The sequence below is a fragment of the Pyxicephalus adspersus genome, chromosome 4 (genome assembly GCF_032062135.1).
Source record: "Pyxicephalus adspersus chromosome 4, UCB_Pads_2.0, whole genome shotgun sequence".
NCBI lineage: Eukaryota > Metazoa > Chordata > Amphibia > Anura > Pyxicephalidae > Pyxicephalus > Pyxicephalus adspersus.
The window spans coordinates 61,136,308-61,153,406 of NC_092861.1; the positions used below are offsets into that span (position 1 = coordinate 61,136,308).

Below are 17,099 nucleotides of genomic sequence, written 5' to 3' on the forward strand. Positions count from 1 at the left end.
AGCCCAAGTCATGATAACAGACAAAAGACATAGCAAATACTGTAAATATGACAGTTGCCAGAATTACCCTAGAGCATGGGGATTGCTCCAATTATTTGGCCCTATGATGAGTGAAAACTAATACACCGTTTCGGGAGGTCTGCAGGATGCTGGCAGCTGCTTGATTGGCTCTGACAACCTTATTAAAGATCTGGGGAGAATGGTAAGGTTCGGCAGCACCAAAGCTGAAAGTTACAACGCTCTGCTTAAGCCACTTTTTCACTGTGGGAACAACTTCACAGATGGCAGTGCATTAAACAATAAACAGTGCATGAATAATATTATTTAGCTAAATTTAGTTGTTAGGCTACCATTTCATGTGCATTTTTATTGTGCATTTAGGGGTTTTGCTAAACTCTCCCCGATCATATTTAAAATATGAAAAATGGCTCGATGACATAGTTTTGCATCTGATAATTTACAATTCAGTACCAGTGGGGGGAAAAATCTGTTGTCGCACATTCACACACAATGGTGGTGCCTGCAGTGGTGCAATGACCTCCATTCAGCACTTTCTCACGGTGCTTCTGACCTGGCCCAGTGAGACAAGATGGTGATGGGTTGCTGGACTGTTTCCTCTGGGGACTGCTCCAGATCAGGTGGCACTTCCCCTCTCAACAGTGTCTTTGGAGGAGAGCCTCACTTTTTTCCCATCACATCTACATTAGGCTACATTATTTTTTTGTATCAATGCATCTATACTAATTTTGTGGAGTTTGGGTCTTCCTTGATAAGGAAATGTCATTGAAGGCTAAATTAGTTTTTGCTTAAATATCCTTCAACTAAAATGGCTCTTCAAACTACCCTAAGTGCTTATTTTAGGCCAATATATTGCAGAATCTACTAAATTTTAGAAAGGTAAATTAGCTTTGAGAAAGTGGCCTTAAGTGTCTCTGGTCCTGTTAGAATGGTCTTTATATGTTGCTCTTCAATAAGCCTGCTTCCCAAAGCAATAGATATCAGAACTATCTTTAAAAAAAGTAGAGAGGTATTTAGCGTCAAACACTGAATCAGCTACCCCTTTCTTTAAGCATTCATGTATGTGGAAATGGGAACTTATTCTGGATAGGGAGCTGCCGCTGGAGATTTAGAAGAATATTTAAAACAGTACCCATAATAGTTTGTTCTGCTTCTTTATCAAGAAAATGCATACAAAATCCTAATGCATTGGTGCTCTATCCTTGATAAACTGCACGCTATCATTCCTAGGGCAAACAGTATATGTAAGAAATGGAGATTGGGAAGGGGGGTCTTTAACATAAAGGACATCTTATCTTGTTGATAAGTTTATGGCAATTTGGGCCCCGTGGGAGTCCTACCTACTATCTCACTCTAATATATTTAACAATAACATCTTGTTATACATCCTTATAGGAAGGTTCAGGATTTTTAGATACCAGTAGTTGTACCAAAAAATAAAAAAAAATTATATAACTTCTCTGATCCATTCGTTCCTTCTTTTTGTTTTTTTGTTTTTTTACTGTTTTTCCTCTCATTTATATCTCCCCAAGTGCATTGTTCTCTGCATAGTTATTTATTTATTAGGTATATCTAAGTATAAAGAATTTGTCCTTAAGCAATTTTATATATGCCCTAATTCACCAATATATGAGGCTTTGCTTCAATACAGTATTTAGTCTTGTCGTTTTTCCTCATATTTTTAACTTTCTTTTAATTTGTTCTGTACTTTTCATATTTGGCTTTTTTGTATCTGTGATCTGTTTTCTGTTTGTTGTTAGTTTATTCCTAATAAAAAAATACAATTTTCCAAAAAAACATGAACAAGGAACCTTTTTATTAAATAGCTAGAAGCTCATTTGTAATCTTTTTTCTGGGGTCCCTGCTCTCTGGTGCTGTCACTGTACCCCAGGATTCCTTTTACTTTTCTAGATGTCTTCTCAGTAAGTTCTTTTCATTTTAAGGTGAACAAAACAGACAAGCTTAAAGGATTTACGGGACTGTGTATGCAATTCTCTCAGCAATGTGCAGATGCAAACAAAGCTAGGTACCATGGCCTACCTTATGTCTTCCCATGTATTAAGCCTCCAGCTGGCAGTGTGTTATTCATGGTATACCATTGATTTTCCTAGTTATGCTAGTTTATAGAAATATGCATAATAGAGTGTACAGCCAATAAAACACTTTCTGTTTACTTGAACTCAGCAATGATTTTGCTAACTTTACTAATATAGAATGTCCGACACATACCTTAGGGTTCTTTTATTTTCATTACTGTCTGGTACTGTTCACTTAGTGCTAAAAATTTAAATTGGCATTATCAATAAATATATTGTCAACACAAGGCCATGTACAGTACATCTGATCACACAAACATGTCTCTGCTGTCGACTTATCACACATTAGTGCGCTAGGCTAAAATACTCTAATATAACTTATAACATTTTGTACGTGTTGATAAGGGCATATTCTACTCCTATTGTCAGTTAGGTGCTTGGATTATTTTGGAGTGCTTTTCACTTTATGCATTGATAGTAATAAGAACTAGCCAGTGTCACATATACCCTGACATTTCTGAATGATATGACTGATCTAAGATATGTTTGCAAAGGTTACTGTTTTGTAGCTATTACAATGATTTTGACACTCCTTTTGTTGTCCTATTTTATTGAATGATTACCAATATAGTGCTTATAATGATCAATATGTTTCAAGACAAGAAACAAAATAGTAGTAAATATGTATTCAAAAAGGGAAAAAATAAACAGCTCTTTCCTGTATAATGTAAAAATTTGTAGGTTGTCACAAGAATGTAGCAAACATCACAAATCAAATAAAGCAGTGGTCCCCAACCTTTTGGAGCTCGTGGATCACTAATATCATGGACATGCGCGGGGAGCCGTGTGTAACCCAAAGGTGTAGAAACTTACCCTCAGAGTGAAGTCATGATGCCAGAACCCACCCAATGAGAGAGTGGGTGGGTTGATAGGATATCAGAACCTTCCCACCGCCCTGAGCCTGTGATGCGTATGGCAGGCATAGTCCATGGCTATGGCTGGTGCGCCCCCTCCCAACCCCAAAGGGGGGTGCACCGGCCAGAGCAGCGGCCCACCTGTCAGACGGCCAGTGGGTGGGGGACCCCTGAATTAAAGGTTGTCAACCCTACTGCAATTAGATTTATGTTATGACATCATATCTAATATTAAGAAGTGGAAATAAACCGCATCAGTTAAACCTGAAGCAGTCATGCAAATATAACTGGTCTATGGGAAAATATTAATCAGCTGTAATACCTGTTAATTTAAAAACAATTAAAAGGAGCAGAGTGCAAGAAATAGCAATGGAGATAAAAGAAATCTTATTCTATAAATCTACTTTAATAATCTAGTTTTATTTTCAGATTGTGTTGTCCATTTCCAGGTATGAAAAACTTCATATAAAGAGTGTTTAGAAATTTCTATGACTTTGTTATACCTTGCCTCTGCTAAGTTATTGCTGAGAACCACACAAACCATTACACACAAAAAAGTATGTATGCACTTATTAGTTTTTTAGCAAATGACCAATGCAAGCAAAACAGGAAATTGTATTCAATCAAGGAAAACATGGAACAACCCTACCTTAGACAAAATATACTTGCCACATCCCGATATAGACAAATATTGTCGAAAGCAAAGAGTACTGGAGGGACTTTGTAGACAAAGTTCATAGACAATTCCAGCAAAAATGTGATTCTTATTTCAATATTTATTTTAATGTAAATTCTTATAAAGTGTTAAATTACAAAAAATTCCAGAACATTGTAACAAATATAAATAACAGACACATGACCTTTGAGGGACTAGCCCACTTCTTCAGGAGGAATCGGTTTAATTCTTAAAACTCCCCTCACATGTGTAGAGGTTATAGAACAAAAAGGATGAGATAGCTAGGGATGAAGCATCATTATCCACCCTGGAACCTCTTTGAGACTCAAATAAGCTGGTTTTCTCTTATCTTAATTATATGTTAATCCAGGGTTAATTTATGTCCAACTTCAAGTCATCCAATGATTGCTCACATATAGTTTACATCCAAAGCTTGAGTCCAAAGACTAGCAAACTGCAACATAGCCTGATGATTATGCTTCTATCTCCCAAAGCAAACATGAATAACAACAGCCGTACAGCTTTGGATGTAAAGTTTGCTTATTACAATTGTTTCATAAGGGAACTTTATAATGGGGGCATATTAATAAACCAATGAATAATGAATCAAACATTCTTTGCATATAAATCTTTCAGGTGCATGTGTTTAAATGAGTGATTTATTACATTGATTAAAATAAATGAATAATCACTAAACAACCAAACAGAGATGAATACTGTCTCGTCTATGGAAGAATGTCCCACCTACTTCTCCAAAGAACTGAAAAGTGCTGTCTATATAGGGCCTATTTGTTCTAATATCACTTTAAATGATCTTTCTTCATTGTCAAGAAAGATCATTTCCAGCAATAAAAATTTAAAAGCTTTATTCAGCTTTAGAGAAACTCTAGTTAACAAACAAAGTGCTAAGGTAGGCATATCAATGGCGAATACCATTTTAGTAAAGAGGGAAGAAGCAGTGGTAGGACTCAAAGCTCCCTATTATACATATAGATCTCCTTTCATGGTGAGCTGATCTCCAAATAATTGTACTGTGTGGATGAGATTTTCATAATACTTTTGGAGTCACACTGTAAGAAAAAAATGTTACCTAGTTCCATTTGTTACCATTTAAAAGATTTCTATAATCTAACATAATTAATCCAGAAGGTTATTATAGACTGCATAACTAATATTTATGTCTTTTCTGTAAAAAAAAGCATCAGTGTGTCTCAAAGTAGTTTTTTTGTTATCTTTAAGTGCATGAAAACCTGCTGTTAGCACAGGTGTGTTTGTGCATTGTATTGTATTTTATTGTTATGTGGCACACATTGGGAGGTCTGTTAGAGAAAATAAAGGGAGCTAAAAATCTGAAACCTTTACACCACTATTTTACCTTTGCGTTTTGTAGCCCAGTACATTTTGTTCTGTAAGCCTGGCAGTATTTATACACAGAGTTTTCAGCCCAAAACAAAAAAAGCAAATGGCAAAGCGAATCCCCTCATATTTAGCAATTCCCTTTCTGAGCTCTTAACTATATTCCAAGAATCAGGAGCTCTACATCCAGTATCCTAAAAAGAGGAATAATTTTACTTTTTGACATGTAAAATACCTTTTGTTATGAGAAAATTCTATGGGCCTGATTTATTAAAGCTCTCCAGGGCTGGAGAGGATACACTGTCATCAGTGAAGCTGGGCGATAACAGCAATCCTGGAATGGATTTCTTTAAAGTCATTTGCTAGCAAAAGTTTTGAACCTGGACCAGATCTATTTCAGGTTTGCTGGATTACCCAGCTGCACTGATGAAAGTGTATCCTTTCCAGGCTTGGAGAGCTTTAATAATTCAGGCCCTATTGTGCACTATGTACAGGCTAAGTGAAGGACTATTTGCATAATTATTCTTTCTCACCATACCCTTCTGGGTTATAATTTCACAGTGGGTGTTACTTCACAGAAGACACAGTTTCCATGCACTGTTCTGGTGATGGCCAAATGTAGTTGCCTGATGCCTGAAATGTAGTTTGAAATGAATGGTTCTATAATATCTGTAATGTACATCAGTGGTTTTGAGTGTGAATTTCAGCATTAAGGCAAAAAGAATTGCTTTGCATAGCTATGAACATTATCATAAAATGAGGAATAATGTTCTTACTTTTGGGAATGGGTTGTTAATTATGTATGTTTCAAGATGGCTTCACAGTGCAAAGCACTAGTTTAGTGGAAGGCTTTTTGGTAACATTTAGTTCCTTCTCACCATAACTTTTTAGGTTATACTGTCTTTCTAATTTAATATATATGTATTTGATGGGTTACTGCACTTTGCTATGACCTCCTGAATATGACTATTTATTGGGGAATATTTAGATGTGTTATGTTTAACAAGACTCATGCTTTGACTTCCATCATTGTAATATGTGCCCTGGGTCTTTAAGCACATGCTCAAACACAACGTTTTTCAAGTGTAATAAAGGTGTGACAATGCTTTCAGACATAAGATGATCTTTTCCTGATCTGGCCATATTGGGTAGTTAGTGTATCACTCTGGACACCTTTTGGTTGACCCTTCTCTTATGAAGGTTTGACCAGTCATGTTACATCAAATAAATTTATCACTTTCTGTTCCTCCCTAAAGATAAACTACACTGCCATAGCTTAGGCTGTGAATGTTACAAGTAACAGATATTGCAGTAACTGAAAGAAAGTTTAACTAATAAAAGGAGCAACAATGTGTGTTTGGGGTGGGGGCAGTTTATAAGGATTTGCCATCTGTGTAGAAACCATAGCCAGAATCCACAAATGTTTGGCGTTACCAGGTGAGGGTTTTATTTCCTCAACTAAAACAAATAAAAGATAACAATAAAGCAGCAAGTTATAGTTCTATAACACTTTAGCTGAAATTCACAATAACTATTTAGGTTTCTTTGTCCTACCATGTGCATATTTTATCATCTTCTATGAATTTTGGTGGGTAATTTGGAGTGACATATGAAGTTTGGCTTAGATATGATTTTGATTTATAAAAAGTCTCTAGGCTAAAGAAAGCTAAACAGATGGCTCTAATTATGAAAAGGTTCATCCAGTGTCGACTTTAGATGCCTCATCTCAGTATGTCTTTACTGAGTCTGCTAAGTAAGTTTTACACAGAAGAAAAGCTGCACCAGTGGAATTTATTAATGTATCTGTTCAACCTGTGGACAAAAAAAATGCTTTTAAATTCCATGCTATAAAGATCCGGACTAAAATTCTCAGATAAATTGAAAACTATAAAATGCACATAATTCTGGAGATTAAAAGCTAGCAACTGGGTTACAGCATCCCACACGTGCTGGTACACTGAGCTTCATGGCAGACGTGATGCCACAGAGAAAATGAGCTACACACACTACAACGATGCACTGCACATTTATAACATAAGGTTTGCCAGTGGCACTCTCCAAATTTCTATTTTTCTTTTATATTTCAGTCTGGTTGTTTTTAATTCATTCCAGTCTTCTCTCGTGTAACATCTGCAAATGTGAAAAACGGTTAGTGCATAAATACCCATAGAAGAACTGATGTAATAGTTTGTTACTGCCTTGTTAAATTACAAACTCTGTCTCAGTCTAACTTTAAAATCATTACAGTGAATCAGTGTACTGCTATGCTATCAAGATTAACTTTCTAGAAAGGTATTACAAGTTGCTTTTGGTTTGAGTTTCGTATTCATTGCAGATTTATTGAGCTTTCCCTGTGGGTCTGATGTAGCCCCCAACCTTTTGACATATTAACTGGGCATACCCAGGGCAGCAAAGGTAGGCATGAATAGATTTAGGACCATTGGAAAAATTAGGGCATCAGCAGCCATAAGGATTTAGCAAGCAGGCAGCCAGGTACTCAGGAGGAAACCAGGCACCATGATGGGTAAAAGTGCTTTTCCTAAGGAAGAATAAAACCTTATTGAACCCATTTGATTTATTTCTGAAATGGATCTCAGGAGGTTCCAAGTATACCTTTCAGTCTTCACCCCCGCAGGGGTGAAGACAGAAGTGCAGGGGTCCTCCCCTTCAAATTAGAAAAAAAAACATTATATAGACAGGTGAGCCACCTTTTGATATAATGTTAAAAACATTTTGGTGATAGGTTTGCTCCCCCCACCCTCTTACAGGTCTAACCCATAACACTGCAGTAAATGACACTGTCATATACAGCAATGTTCAGAGGGCATGTCAGACTTCTGGAGACCCCAGCCCCTGCTTTGTTTGAGAGTCCTGGTCTGACTCTTGGCTCAACATTTATGTAAAGAAGGGGCACACTTGGTCGGACTGAAGTACTCGCAGAGAGAACATAGGTCCGCTACATGGCAGATTTTTGTTAGTGATGACTTGGTAGCATTGGTAAAAAGAGTTTAAGAGAGGGATGCAGCATACTTACATATATGAACACATGGGCAATTCAAAAATCTCAAAGTCTTTCATTCAGTTTTTCTATAGAAAGATAGCTGACCCTACCTCTAGTAATGATAGAATTCATGTTACAGAGACTGAGAGAAATATTGAATACTACAAAAGACTGTCAAATTTGCATGGTCCAAATTACTTGTCACATTGAACACTGGAATCTCAAAAAGAAAACAAGGAGAAAAATGAGCGTAGATACAAAGGGCTACATATTGGGTTTGGTGTATTGGCAATAAATCAATAAATCAAGTCTACTCACAGTTTATTATCATATGTTGTTTTTTTTCAACTAAACCTTTTAAGCCTCACTCAGTACTGCTTGGATCAAGTTGAAGTTGGTAGACCTATAAAATGTAACTTCTAGTGCAAACATATAATCTATCATGTATTGTGGTTAACTTTGTTGTTGTACCAGCGTTGCCAGAAAGTGAAAAAAATGTGCATTAAAAGGCTCATTTTAATTTTTTAACAAATTTAGCATTTTGAAGCAAAGGTGCTGGATCATTAATATGTAGCAATTATTTATGATCTACCTTTCTTTCTTGTGAAGAACAAAGAATGTGAAGATATTAGTAGCACCAGACTTATACATACTCATATATACTCATTATGTCTGACACACTTTTAAAAATGTACTTTAGTTAATACTGATTTTCCTACTGCAATATAGCTCATTTAGCCCTTAAAGCTACTCTGTGCTCTGTGCATCGGGGGAAAGGAAATTAAGTTTATTTTATCAGTACTTTCCTAGTATACCTTAGGCTTTTTCTCTGTTTGTACCTTAACTTACACTTACACTAAATAGATAAGTGGTCTTGTGTTCATTGTTTGATGTGGCCTTGTAGTAATATTCTGCTCCACAGTCACAAAAGAGGAGGTCAGTATTGTATTTTTAGATGCTCAGATAAGTATGAGAAAACATGTTATAAAATATAGGTATCATGTATTTTCATCATCTGCCTTTGGTTGAAATAATAATTCAAAGTCCTGTGTATATAGAGATTTGTTCAAGATATAACTGACTAGAAAACATGCAACTATAACATATACACACATTACATATTTTGAAATAACATACTTAAGTTTTAAAGATGTTTAATTTTGAGAGCTAATTAAATATTCTATAGTCTAGTTAAAGTTTTAGTGCATTTCAAGGAAGTAATGATTGTGCTAACAAAATAAATACAGGTTTTACTAATAAGGACTTGCTGTCTAAATTATTATTATTTTTATTATTAAACAGGATTTATATAGCAATGCTGCTTTATTTTACACATAAACAAGTCAAGAAAAAGAGGGAGAATGTCTAGCAAAACATTATCTAACAAATATAATTTAATTCTTCGACAGCGCAACATAGAGAGCAAATGGGAGGGAGGCAGTGGACTTTATCTGGACTTCCAAAAGGCAATTGACACCACACAGGAATATTAACAAATATGGCTTTGAGGGATATATACTGAAATGGATAGAAAACTTTCTTGGAGGAAGAAGTCCGAAGGTCAGTATGAATTTTGTGGCTGTGGGTCACAAATGCTGAGTGTTCTTGTGTACAAAAATGTTTTTAAATGATAGGTGTGCTTTTAATACAACTCCAAAGATTTTATCTTATTTCCACATCAGATTAATGAACAAAACCATGTACCATGAATGTCTATAAAGACTTTACACAGTACTAAGCCCACTTTATTTAATAATGGCTAACCTAGGTACAAACATAGAGCTAAAGACTGATACTTTTTTTTTTCTGAGACTGGTACGTAGCACTTAAATAAAAGCAGAATGTGAGTACCAGGAGAGAGGATTTTTGCATTGGCCAGGCCAAGCAATGTAAAAATGACTTGTATTTTGTGGTATGTGGTTTCCATATTGAAATTTCCTGCAAAGGCAAAAAGGGGGACTAAATGTCAAAAAGTTTGTTAAAGGTGCACCTGTCCTTTAAGTTGACACAATCAAAACACTGGAAGTACTCAAAACTATACAAAATGCACAGTTATATATACTGGAAGAAAATAAAAATTACGACTTCAAGCACATCATTTTTGAGCGGAAAGTCATATTTATATTTTTTACACACTGGTTCATTGTATATACTGATGACATTCAGTAAAACACAAAATGTATACAAGCTGTATGTCTTTAGTGAAATAGTAAATAGTAGCGTGTCAACATTTATTTATAAATTTTAAAACCCTAACATTTACAGTACTAGAGTACAATAGTAATCATATTGGATCAATGAAACTTATTAGCAGCAAATTAGTTAAACATATTTAAGTGAAAAAAAAATAATTGGCAATGTTTATTTATTTATATACCATAAAACAAAATGATATATTTTAGTGTGAAAATTAATGTGAGCACTAAGTTTTAGAAGGAAATCCATCAAACTCACTCTGCTGTATTACTGCTCACAGAGGTAGACAAAACAAAACCACAATGAAGTAGGTGTCTGTTGAAAGGGAATATCCTCTTCTTCCTAGAATCACATTATGAATGACCTACACGATTGCTGGCTGCATTCTTGGTCACTTAGATGGTCATATTAAATTGAAATTGCACTTCATACACCTGCATACAGGAAGGCAAGATAAAACAATATTTGGGTTTAGATTTTCTTCATTGGATGGCTAGTTATATTAGAACATATAAAGTGAAATAGTCAAGGAATCTTTTTGAACAGGTCTTGATTAGAATTTTGGGAGTATGGGTATGGAAATAGCCCAAACTGGGTGCCACTAGGACTAGAACAGATGTAAATGGTCACAAAAAATTAATTGGTATGAAACTTGAAGGATTCAGTGAAAATCTGGGGTCAAGAGAATCAATCCACTCACCAAAAAAATAATACTTTCTGGTAGAGACAAAATACAACAGTGTACATCTGAGGTCTCATTGATCCAGAAAATGAATAAATCAGTAAGGGGTTCAAGAAGAGAGCCTGCATTATGGTGAAAATTTGCTTGTATGCTGGTGTTTTGTTTTGCCTATGTTTACCTACATAGAATTTATAGGATCAAGTGGATTTTAAACCTTTTTAATAACACAATTGCCATGTTGTATTAGGCAAGAGTACTGCATGTTAGTACTTTAGGTTGGCACCTCCCTTTTGCCAGTAGGAACACATGATCCCCTTGCAGGCAGGTATGGTATTCCATCACCTGAGCCTGTAGACACACAACTTTTAGTCCCCAAGCAACACACTTCTGTCTTAGATAAACATTACAGAGACATTTTATTGGTCCTAATTTCCCTTAGAATTATGATACCCTACATATAATTTTTAAGAGTACCTAAACTTTGAAAGCTTTGCCAAAAAAAGACAGCTAAAGGACAAGTGATCTTTCCTCCCTCACTGTGTATTTGTACGGAGGCAACCATATTGGAAGAGGCAAGCATATGCTTCTTCATGTCAGAACCTCCAGCAACGAGAACCATAAGCAGCACAGAATTACATTCCCAAATTTCTGGAAGCAAGCAAGCAGATATAGAGCTATAAGCCTGTAGGCTCAGGAGTGTGTAGGTGTTAATTTTCATGAGGTATTCCCATCAAATTCTCTGTGCATTTTTGATTTCTGTTACACTTTAAAAAGATAAATGTGGTGCTAAAGATATTGATAATTGATGTATAGCCAAATTTCAAAAAGGAAATAGTCAATAGTCTACCCTCTGCTATCCATTGCTTTTTGTCCCTATCCAGCCCTGCCTGCAGGATTCCTGCAGTGATTGTTCATTTTATATTGAAGTTTTGTGCCATGGTTTCCAAGTTAAACCAACAATTTTAAAAAATGCCTTTAATAGGTTTGATATTTGTAATGAAATGTACAAACTAAATAAACTGTTGTAAGTGCAAAACTATCGAACATTTGTATATTGGACAAATGTTACAAAGCTTTAGTAAAGAATAATTATTTTTATTTTAATCATGTGAAAACAGGTATACTTATCCTGGTTTGCTGTTTTTTTGTGTGCCTTTTATGTAAATAGAATGTTGTACTGCAGTCATAAGGATGTTTTGATTGCGTGGATCAGTGTTTCTTGACCCTTTTACCATGGGAGAAACCCTTGAAAAACTTTCAGATCTTCAGGGAACCACTTTTTTTTTTATAGAATCTCGCGATCCGTGAAGAACACACCCCGAAAAAAAAGTGAAAAGTGCAAAAACACTCCACAAAAAACGTGCACTGGGGTACTATTGGTAATCCCTCCTCTAAAGAGGAAGGGCCACCCTTTTCCCCAGACCCTCTGATGCCAAGCTCCAGACGAGGGCTGGGTACTGAGCCTATCCAGCCGAAGCTGGAATAGACTTACTTGCCTCTCTAGCCGGAACCAGAGAGGTGTCTTTTCTCCATGGGACCGCCTAGACAGGTCCCACCGGATACTAAACTGGGAGCTCTCCTGAAGAGAGACTCCCACTGAGGGGGAGCACCTGGTTTTTAGGCCAAGGTGCTCTCCAGACTTCAGGGCTAACCCATAGGAGAATAGCACCCTCCATCAAACAAAAGTGGCAAACAACACCACACCAGTGACGTGACATAACAAAAAAAAAATTTAAATAAAGATGTGCACTGTGCATAACACACAGGGCAACAGGTTTTAAAAATTGCCCATCTGCACTAGCCACAGCTAATGCAGAAAAAGGTGATGTGCCGAATCAGCAAAAATAAGTGTGTGTACTAGTGCACATTAATATCAGTGGGTTCCCCAGCCCTGTTATATTAAGGTGCCCCTGGATCGCCACTCCAGGGGTACTACACTCAAGGAGCGAGATTCGACCGCCTGTCGGTCAATTGGCCAGACCAAGGTTTCTCTGCCCCAACCAGCGGGTCAGTCAAACCTGTGGGAGCTCCTTCTCAGGGCAGGCCCTATCCTCTTTCTCCGGTGGACGAGGCCGGCAGATTTGCATAGGGCGGCCCCTTACAGAGCTACACCAACAGGTAGACCGTCCTTAACAGAGGTACTCATGCACTGCATTCTTGCCAGGAATGCCAGTGCCTTTCCACCCTGATCACTGGAAGGATTAGGTACTACACTTGATCTTAGCCAAAAGGCCGAGAAGCGATCTTCAGGGAACCACTGCTATAATTACTTTATCCACAACTCACTGCATTTTAGCATTGGGGTCAGTAGGACTACATTGCTGGCCAGTAGGAAGGCTGCCAACCTTACAGATAGCCAAACATATTTTGGTAAATATTAAACTGACCTAACACCTGACCTGAGTCACAAACTGTTCATTGTTCAGGGAACTCTTGTCAACTTCTGGAAGAACCCTGGTTGAGAAACTCTAGTGTATAATGATGAACTGCAAAGTACACTGTTTTGAAGTAAAATTATTTTCATTTTATTTACATTATTGCATTTATATTATTGTCATATGTTATGCGTTAGTGCAATCGATTTTAGTTTTTTTTAAGTTATGGCACAGTGCGTGTTGTCTGTATATTGATTGTGGTGCAATACCTGCTTGATGTCACTAACAGGTATTTAAAAAAAAACATTTCAAATCATAGACTACAAAATTGTATCCAGTCACAATCAGCTCGTTAGGAAAGGCGTGCAAGTTTAAAAGCATCACTATTCTGGATTTTTTTTTTTTTTTTGCTGTATATGATACACAGATAACTGTGTATGCATAATTAGATATTAACATATTGAGTCAGCATTTAAAATTCATTAACACAGTCATTAAAACTGTCAGTGAATTTAACAATTACACTAGGGAACAATTTTGAACAAATTTTTTGTTGACTTCAATTTTTAAGCTTATTTACACTAAAATAAGTATGCTGATTCTGAAAGTGTAGTTAGTTTTATTCTATCACGTCAGGTTTTTTCTCTACAGCTTATGTTAATGCGATTACTGTAGCGTGGATTTGTAAAGGCTGTTCATTTACACGCAAGACAGTGTGGTCAGAGGTTATGCGCTGCTCTACGTAGTGAAACACCTGTGGCTGTGGCTTGGCGAGAGCCAGGAGAACATTTCAGTGACTGTTACTTTTGTAAAAAGTGAATGACTGTGTGACTGAGTGAAAACTTCAGGATATAACAAGAAAAATAAATGTAACATAGAGTATCCTAGTCTACCATCGGCTATACGCCCAGTGGTCCACTCAGATGAAATCCCAGTGCCGGTTTTTGTTACACTGCCCTCTCTTGAAGAACATGGTTATGGTGATGAACTAGGTGACAACAATGATGAAGAGTTTGGAATTGAAGAGGGCTCTGTCAGGGATTTGATCAGCATGAGTTGAGTGATTTGGCACGTGATTGGGGATCGAAAAAGGCTTCAGAACTCCTAGCATCAAGACTGCGTGAGAAAAACTTACTTGAAAAAGGAACAAAGGTATTGTACTTTCGAACTAGAGAAATTCCATTTCTGCAGTACTTTAGAACTGACTGTAGCTTTGTGTATTGCCATAACATACCTGGTTTAATGGAGGAACTGGGAATTCCAAGCTATAATTCAACTGAATGGTGACTATTCATCGATAGCTCAAAGCAGAGCTTAAAGTGTGTCCTCCTTCACAATGGCAATATATTTGGGTCAGTCCCAATTGGCCATTCAGTTTCTCTTTGTGAAGAATTTGCAGACATAAAGAGAGTCATTGCGTTGTTGCAATATCACCAACACAGTTGGGTCATCTGTGTTGACCTTAAAATGGTATGCTTCCTTTTTGGTCAGCAACGCGGATACACCAAGTATCCTTGTTGTCTGTGCATGTGGGACAGCAGAGAGCTCGTGGGAGGGATTGGGGGGAAAGGAATTGTCCTCCAAGATCTGCCCTAAAACCAGGTGATCCAAAACATTCTACATGTGCCACTTGTTAATAGAAAGACTATTATAATCCCGCCTCTGCACATGAAATTGGGTCTGATGAAGCAGTTCGTTAAAGCTTTGCCAATTGAAGGAGACTGTTTCAAGTACCTAATTTTGGCATTTCCTAGCCTGTCATTTGAAAAAATTAAGGCCGGTATGTTTGATGGTCCATAGATTCAGCAGCTCATCAAAGATGAACATTTCATCAGAACAGTGTCGGAAGTCGAAAAGAATGCTTGGTTATCATTCAAAAGCCATTGTCAAGGACTTTATTGGAAATACACGAGCAGATAATTACATAAAAATTGTGCAGAAACTCTTGGAGAGCTACAAAATGCTTGGTTGCAATATGAGCATCAAAGGTGCATTTTCTGCATAGCCATCTTTCTAACTTCCCAGAATACCTTGGTGCAGTAAGTGATGAGCAATTTGAACGATTCCACCAAGATTTGAAGGTCATGGAAGGACGGTATCAGGGTAGATGGGATGTACATAAGATGGCTGACTATTGTTGGGGCATCTGGTGGGATTGTCCTAACACTGAACACTCCAGGAAAAGCTATAAGCGTAAATTTGTACCTTAACCACTTACCCGAATAATTTTCAAATGTTATAGTGTAAAAAAAATGTCATAGAGTAACAATAAATCCTTTTGTATGAACAAAAGAAATTTAAATAAACAGTACACTCAAGGTAATATTTCATTATTTTTTTTTATTGTATGTAAAATTTGTATGTTTTTTGACAAAAATGGAGGGTACCCTATATCGTAAACTGGATGTGATAGCAAAAAACTGGGGTCATTTTTGGATTCACCACCAAAAAAAAAATTAGTAAAAAACAAGTGTAAGATCTAAAGCAACAAAAAAATGTGTTCCCCAGTGTTATAATTCAATAGACTCTGATATAAACTTTTAAAATGAGCAACATGTAACAGCTACATAATGAAAACAAACAATCAAGGAAAACTGAGTTCTAGTTTCTTGATGGACAAGAGGCAAAACATTCTGTACATTCCTTGGTATTGCCCAAATTGGAAGTTCTTTCTTGCAGCTAGGAGTGGCTTAACAACCCTCTACCAACCAGGAAAGATAGAGACCGAGCTGTGAGAGACATCACAAAAAATCATCTGGAACAGGAGGAAACCTGGCAGAACTCTGGGATAATATTGGGATGATATGAAGGGTAGATAAATGCACACAAGTGACACCGATGTCTGTGGAACATCATTTAGATGGGCTGATGATACAAAGTAGCAGATATTTTCATGGACTGTCTGTCAATTTACACATCGCTGGCAACACTGCATATAATAGGCATTACTGTAAGAGCGCAGTGTAAACTATTTACTAAGTATAAAAATACTAAAATGTTAAAAGAACATTTTCAATTCTGTTCAGATCTTCAAATAACTGTAAATCTCTCAGTCAGTGCACCAAATCTACAGTCTGAAACTACAGTCATCAAATCTGTATAACCAATGGAGTAATAGATGTATGATATTTAAAGATGAAGTATGTTTGACCATAGGACTTTGTTAAAAATTCAAGTTGTAAAATGTAAAGCCATCAACCGTTTCAGAACAAACATAATTTCAGAACAAACAGAATTTTCCTTTTTAATATTAGAACCTTATCTGCCTACTCATAGGCATTTGTGGGTAAATTTATCAGATCAGAAAAACCCTCCCCATTTTGACCATTTCCTTTATTCACATGCTGTCCATGATCAATGGAGAAGAAGGAACTCTAATTGGAGAAAGACAGGTCAGGTGATGTTTGGAAAAAAATTGTTTTGCTGGTATCGCTCCAACACAAACCATGATTGGAGTATTTTTTTATTCTACAGAGAGCAGGATAAGGCCAAATGCTAGAATTTTTCTTTTTTGAGGAACGAGTTTAACTTTGAACTAGATCCTAACTATTAAGTGTGTGATTTCCATTATCCAAGTTCTTATATTTGAAATTCCCTTTATATGAAAAGTCCAAAAACCCTTTTGTGGTTCTAAATTACAGCAAAGTACGTAGTTGCAAACAAACAAGCGATACAAACAAATAAGCGATTTTTAGGTACGTTGAATCCATTTCTTCTTTTTTTTTTTTACTACAAGTGTTGTTGATCTGGAAGGAGGTGAAACAAAACCATAGAGAAGCAGCTGCCGCTTGGTGTTTTACTGTTTATATGAAATAATGTTTTCTAAATCATGGTTTTCTGAAGAG

The 17,099-nt window shown here is 36.5% G+C and overlaps 1 protein-coding gene and 1 pseudogene across 5 annotated transcripts in view; one reads left to right on the forward strand and one right to left on the reverse strand.

Moving 5' to 3' along the window:
* DLGAP2 (DLG associated protein 2) overlaps positions 1-17,099 on the forward strand; it is a 433,479-nt gene that overhangs the window by 283,432 nt on the left and 132,948 nt on the right. For 2 of the 5 annotated variants that reach the window (XM_072408413.1, XM_072408414.1), the window contains exon 4: positions 9,411-9,561. The exons of the other annotated variants lie outside the window; for them this stretch is intronic. In XM_072408413.1, coding sequence (XP_072264514.1) covers positions 9,525-9,561 — 37 coding nt within the window. In that variant the 5' untranslated portion in view covers positions 9,411-9,524. The remainder of the gene's footprint in view (positions 1-9,410; positions 9,562-17,099) is intronic. 5 annotated transcript variants of the gene reach the window in all.
* LOC140330193 (U2 spliceosomal RNA) lies at positions 12,993-13,123 on the reverse strand (annotated as a pseudogene).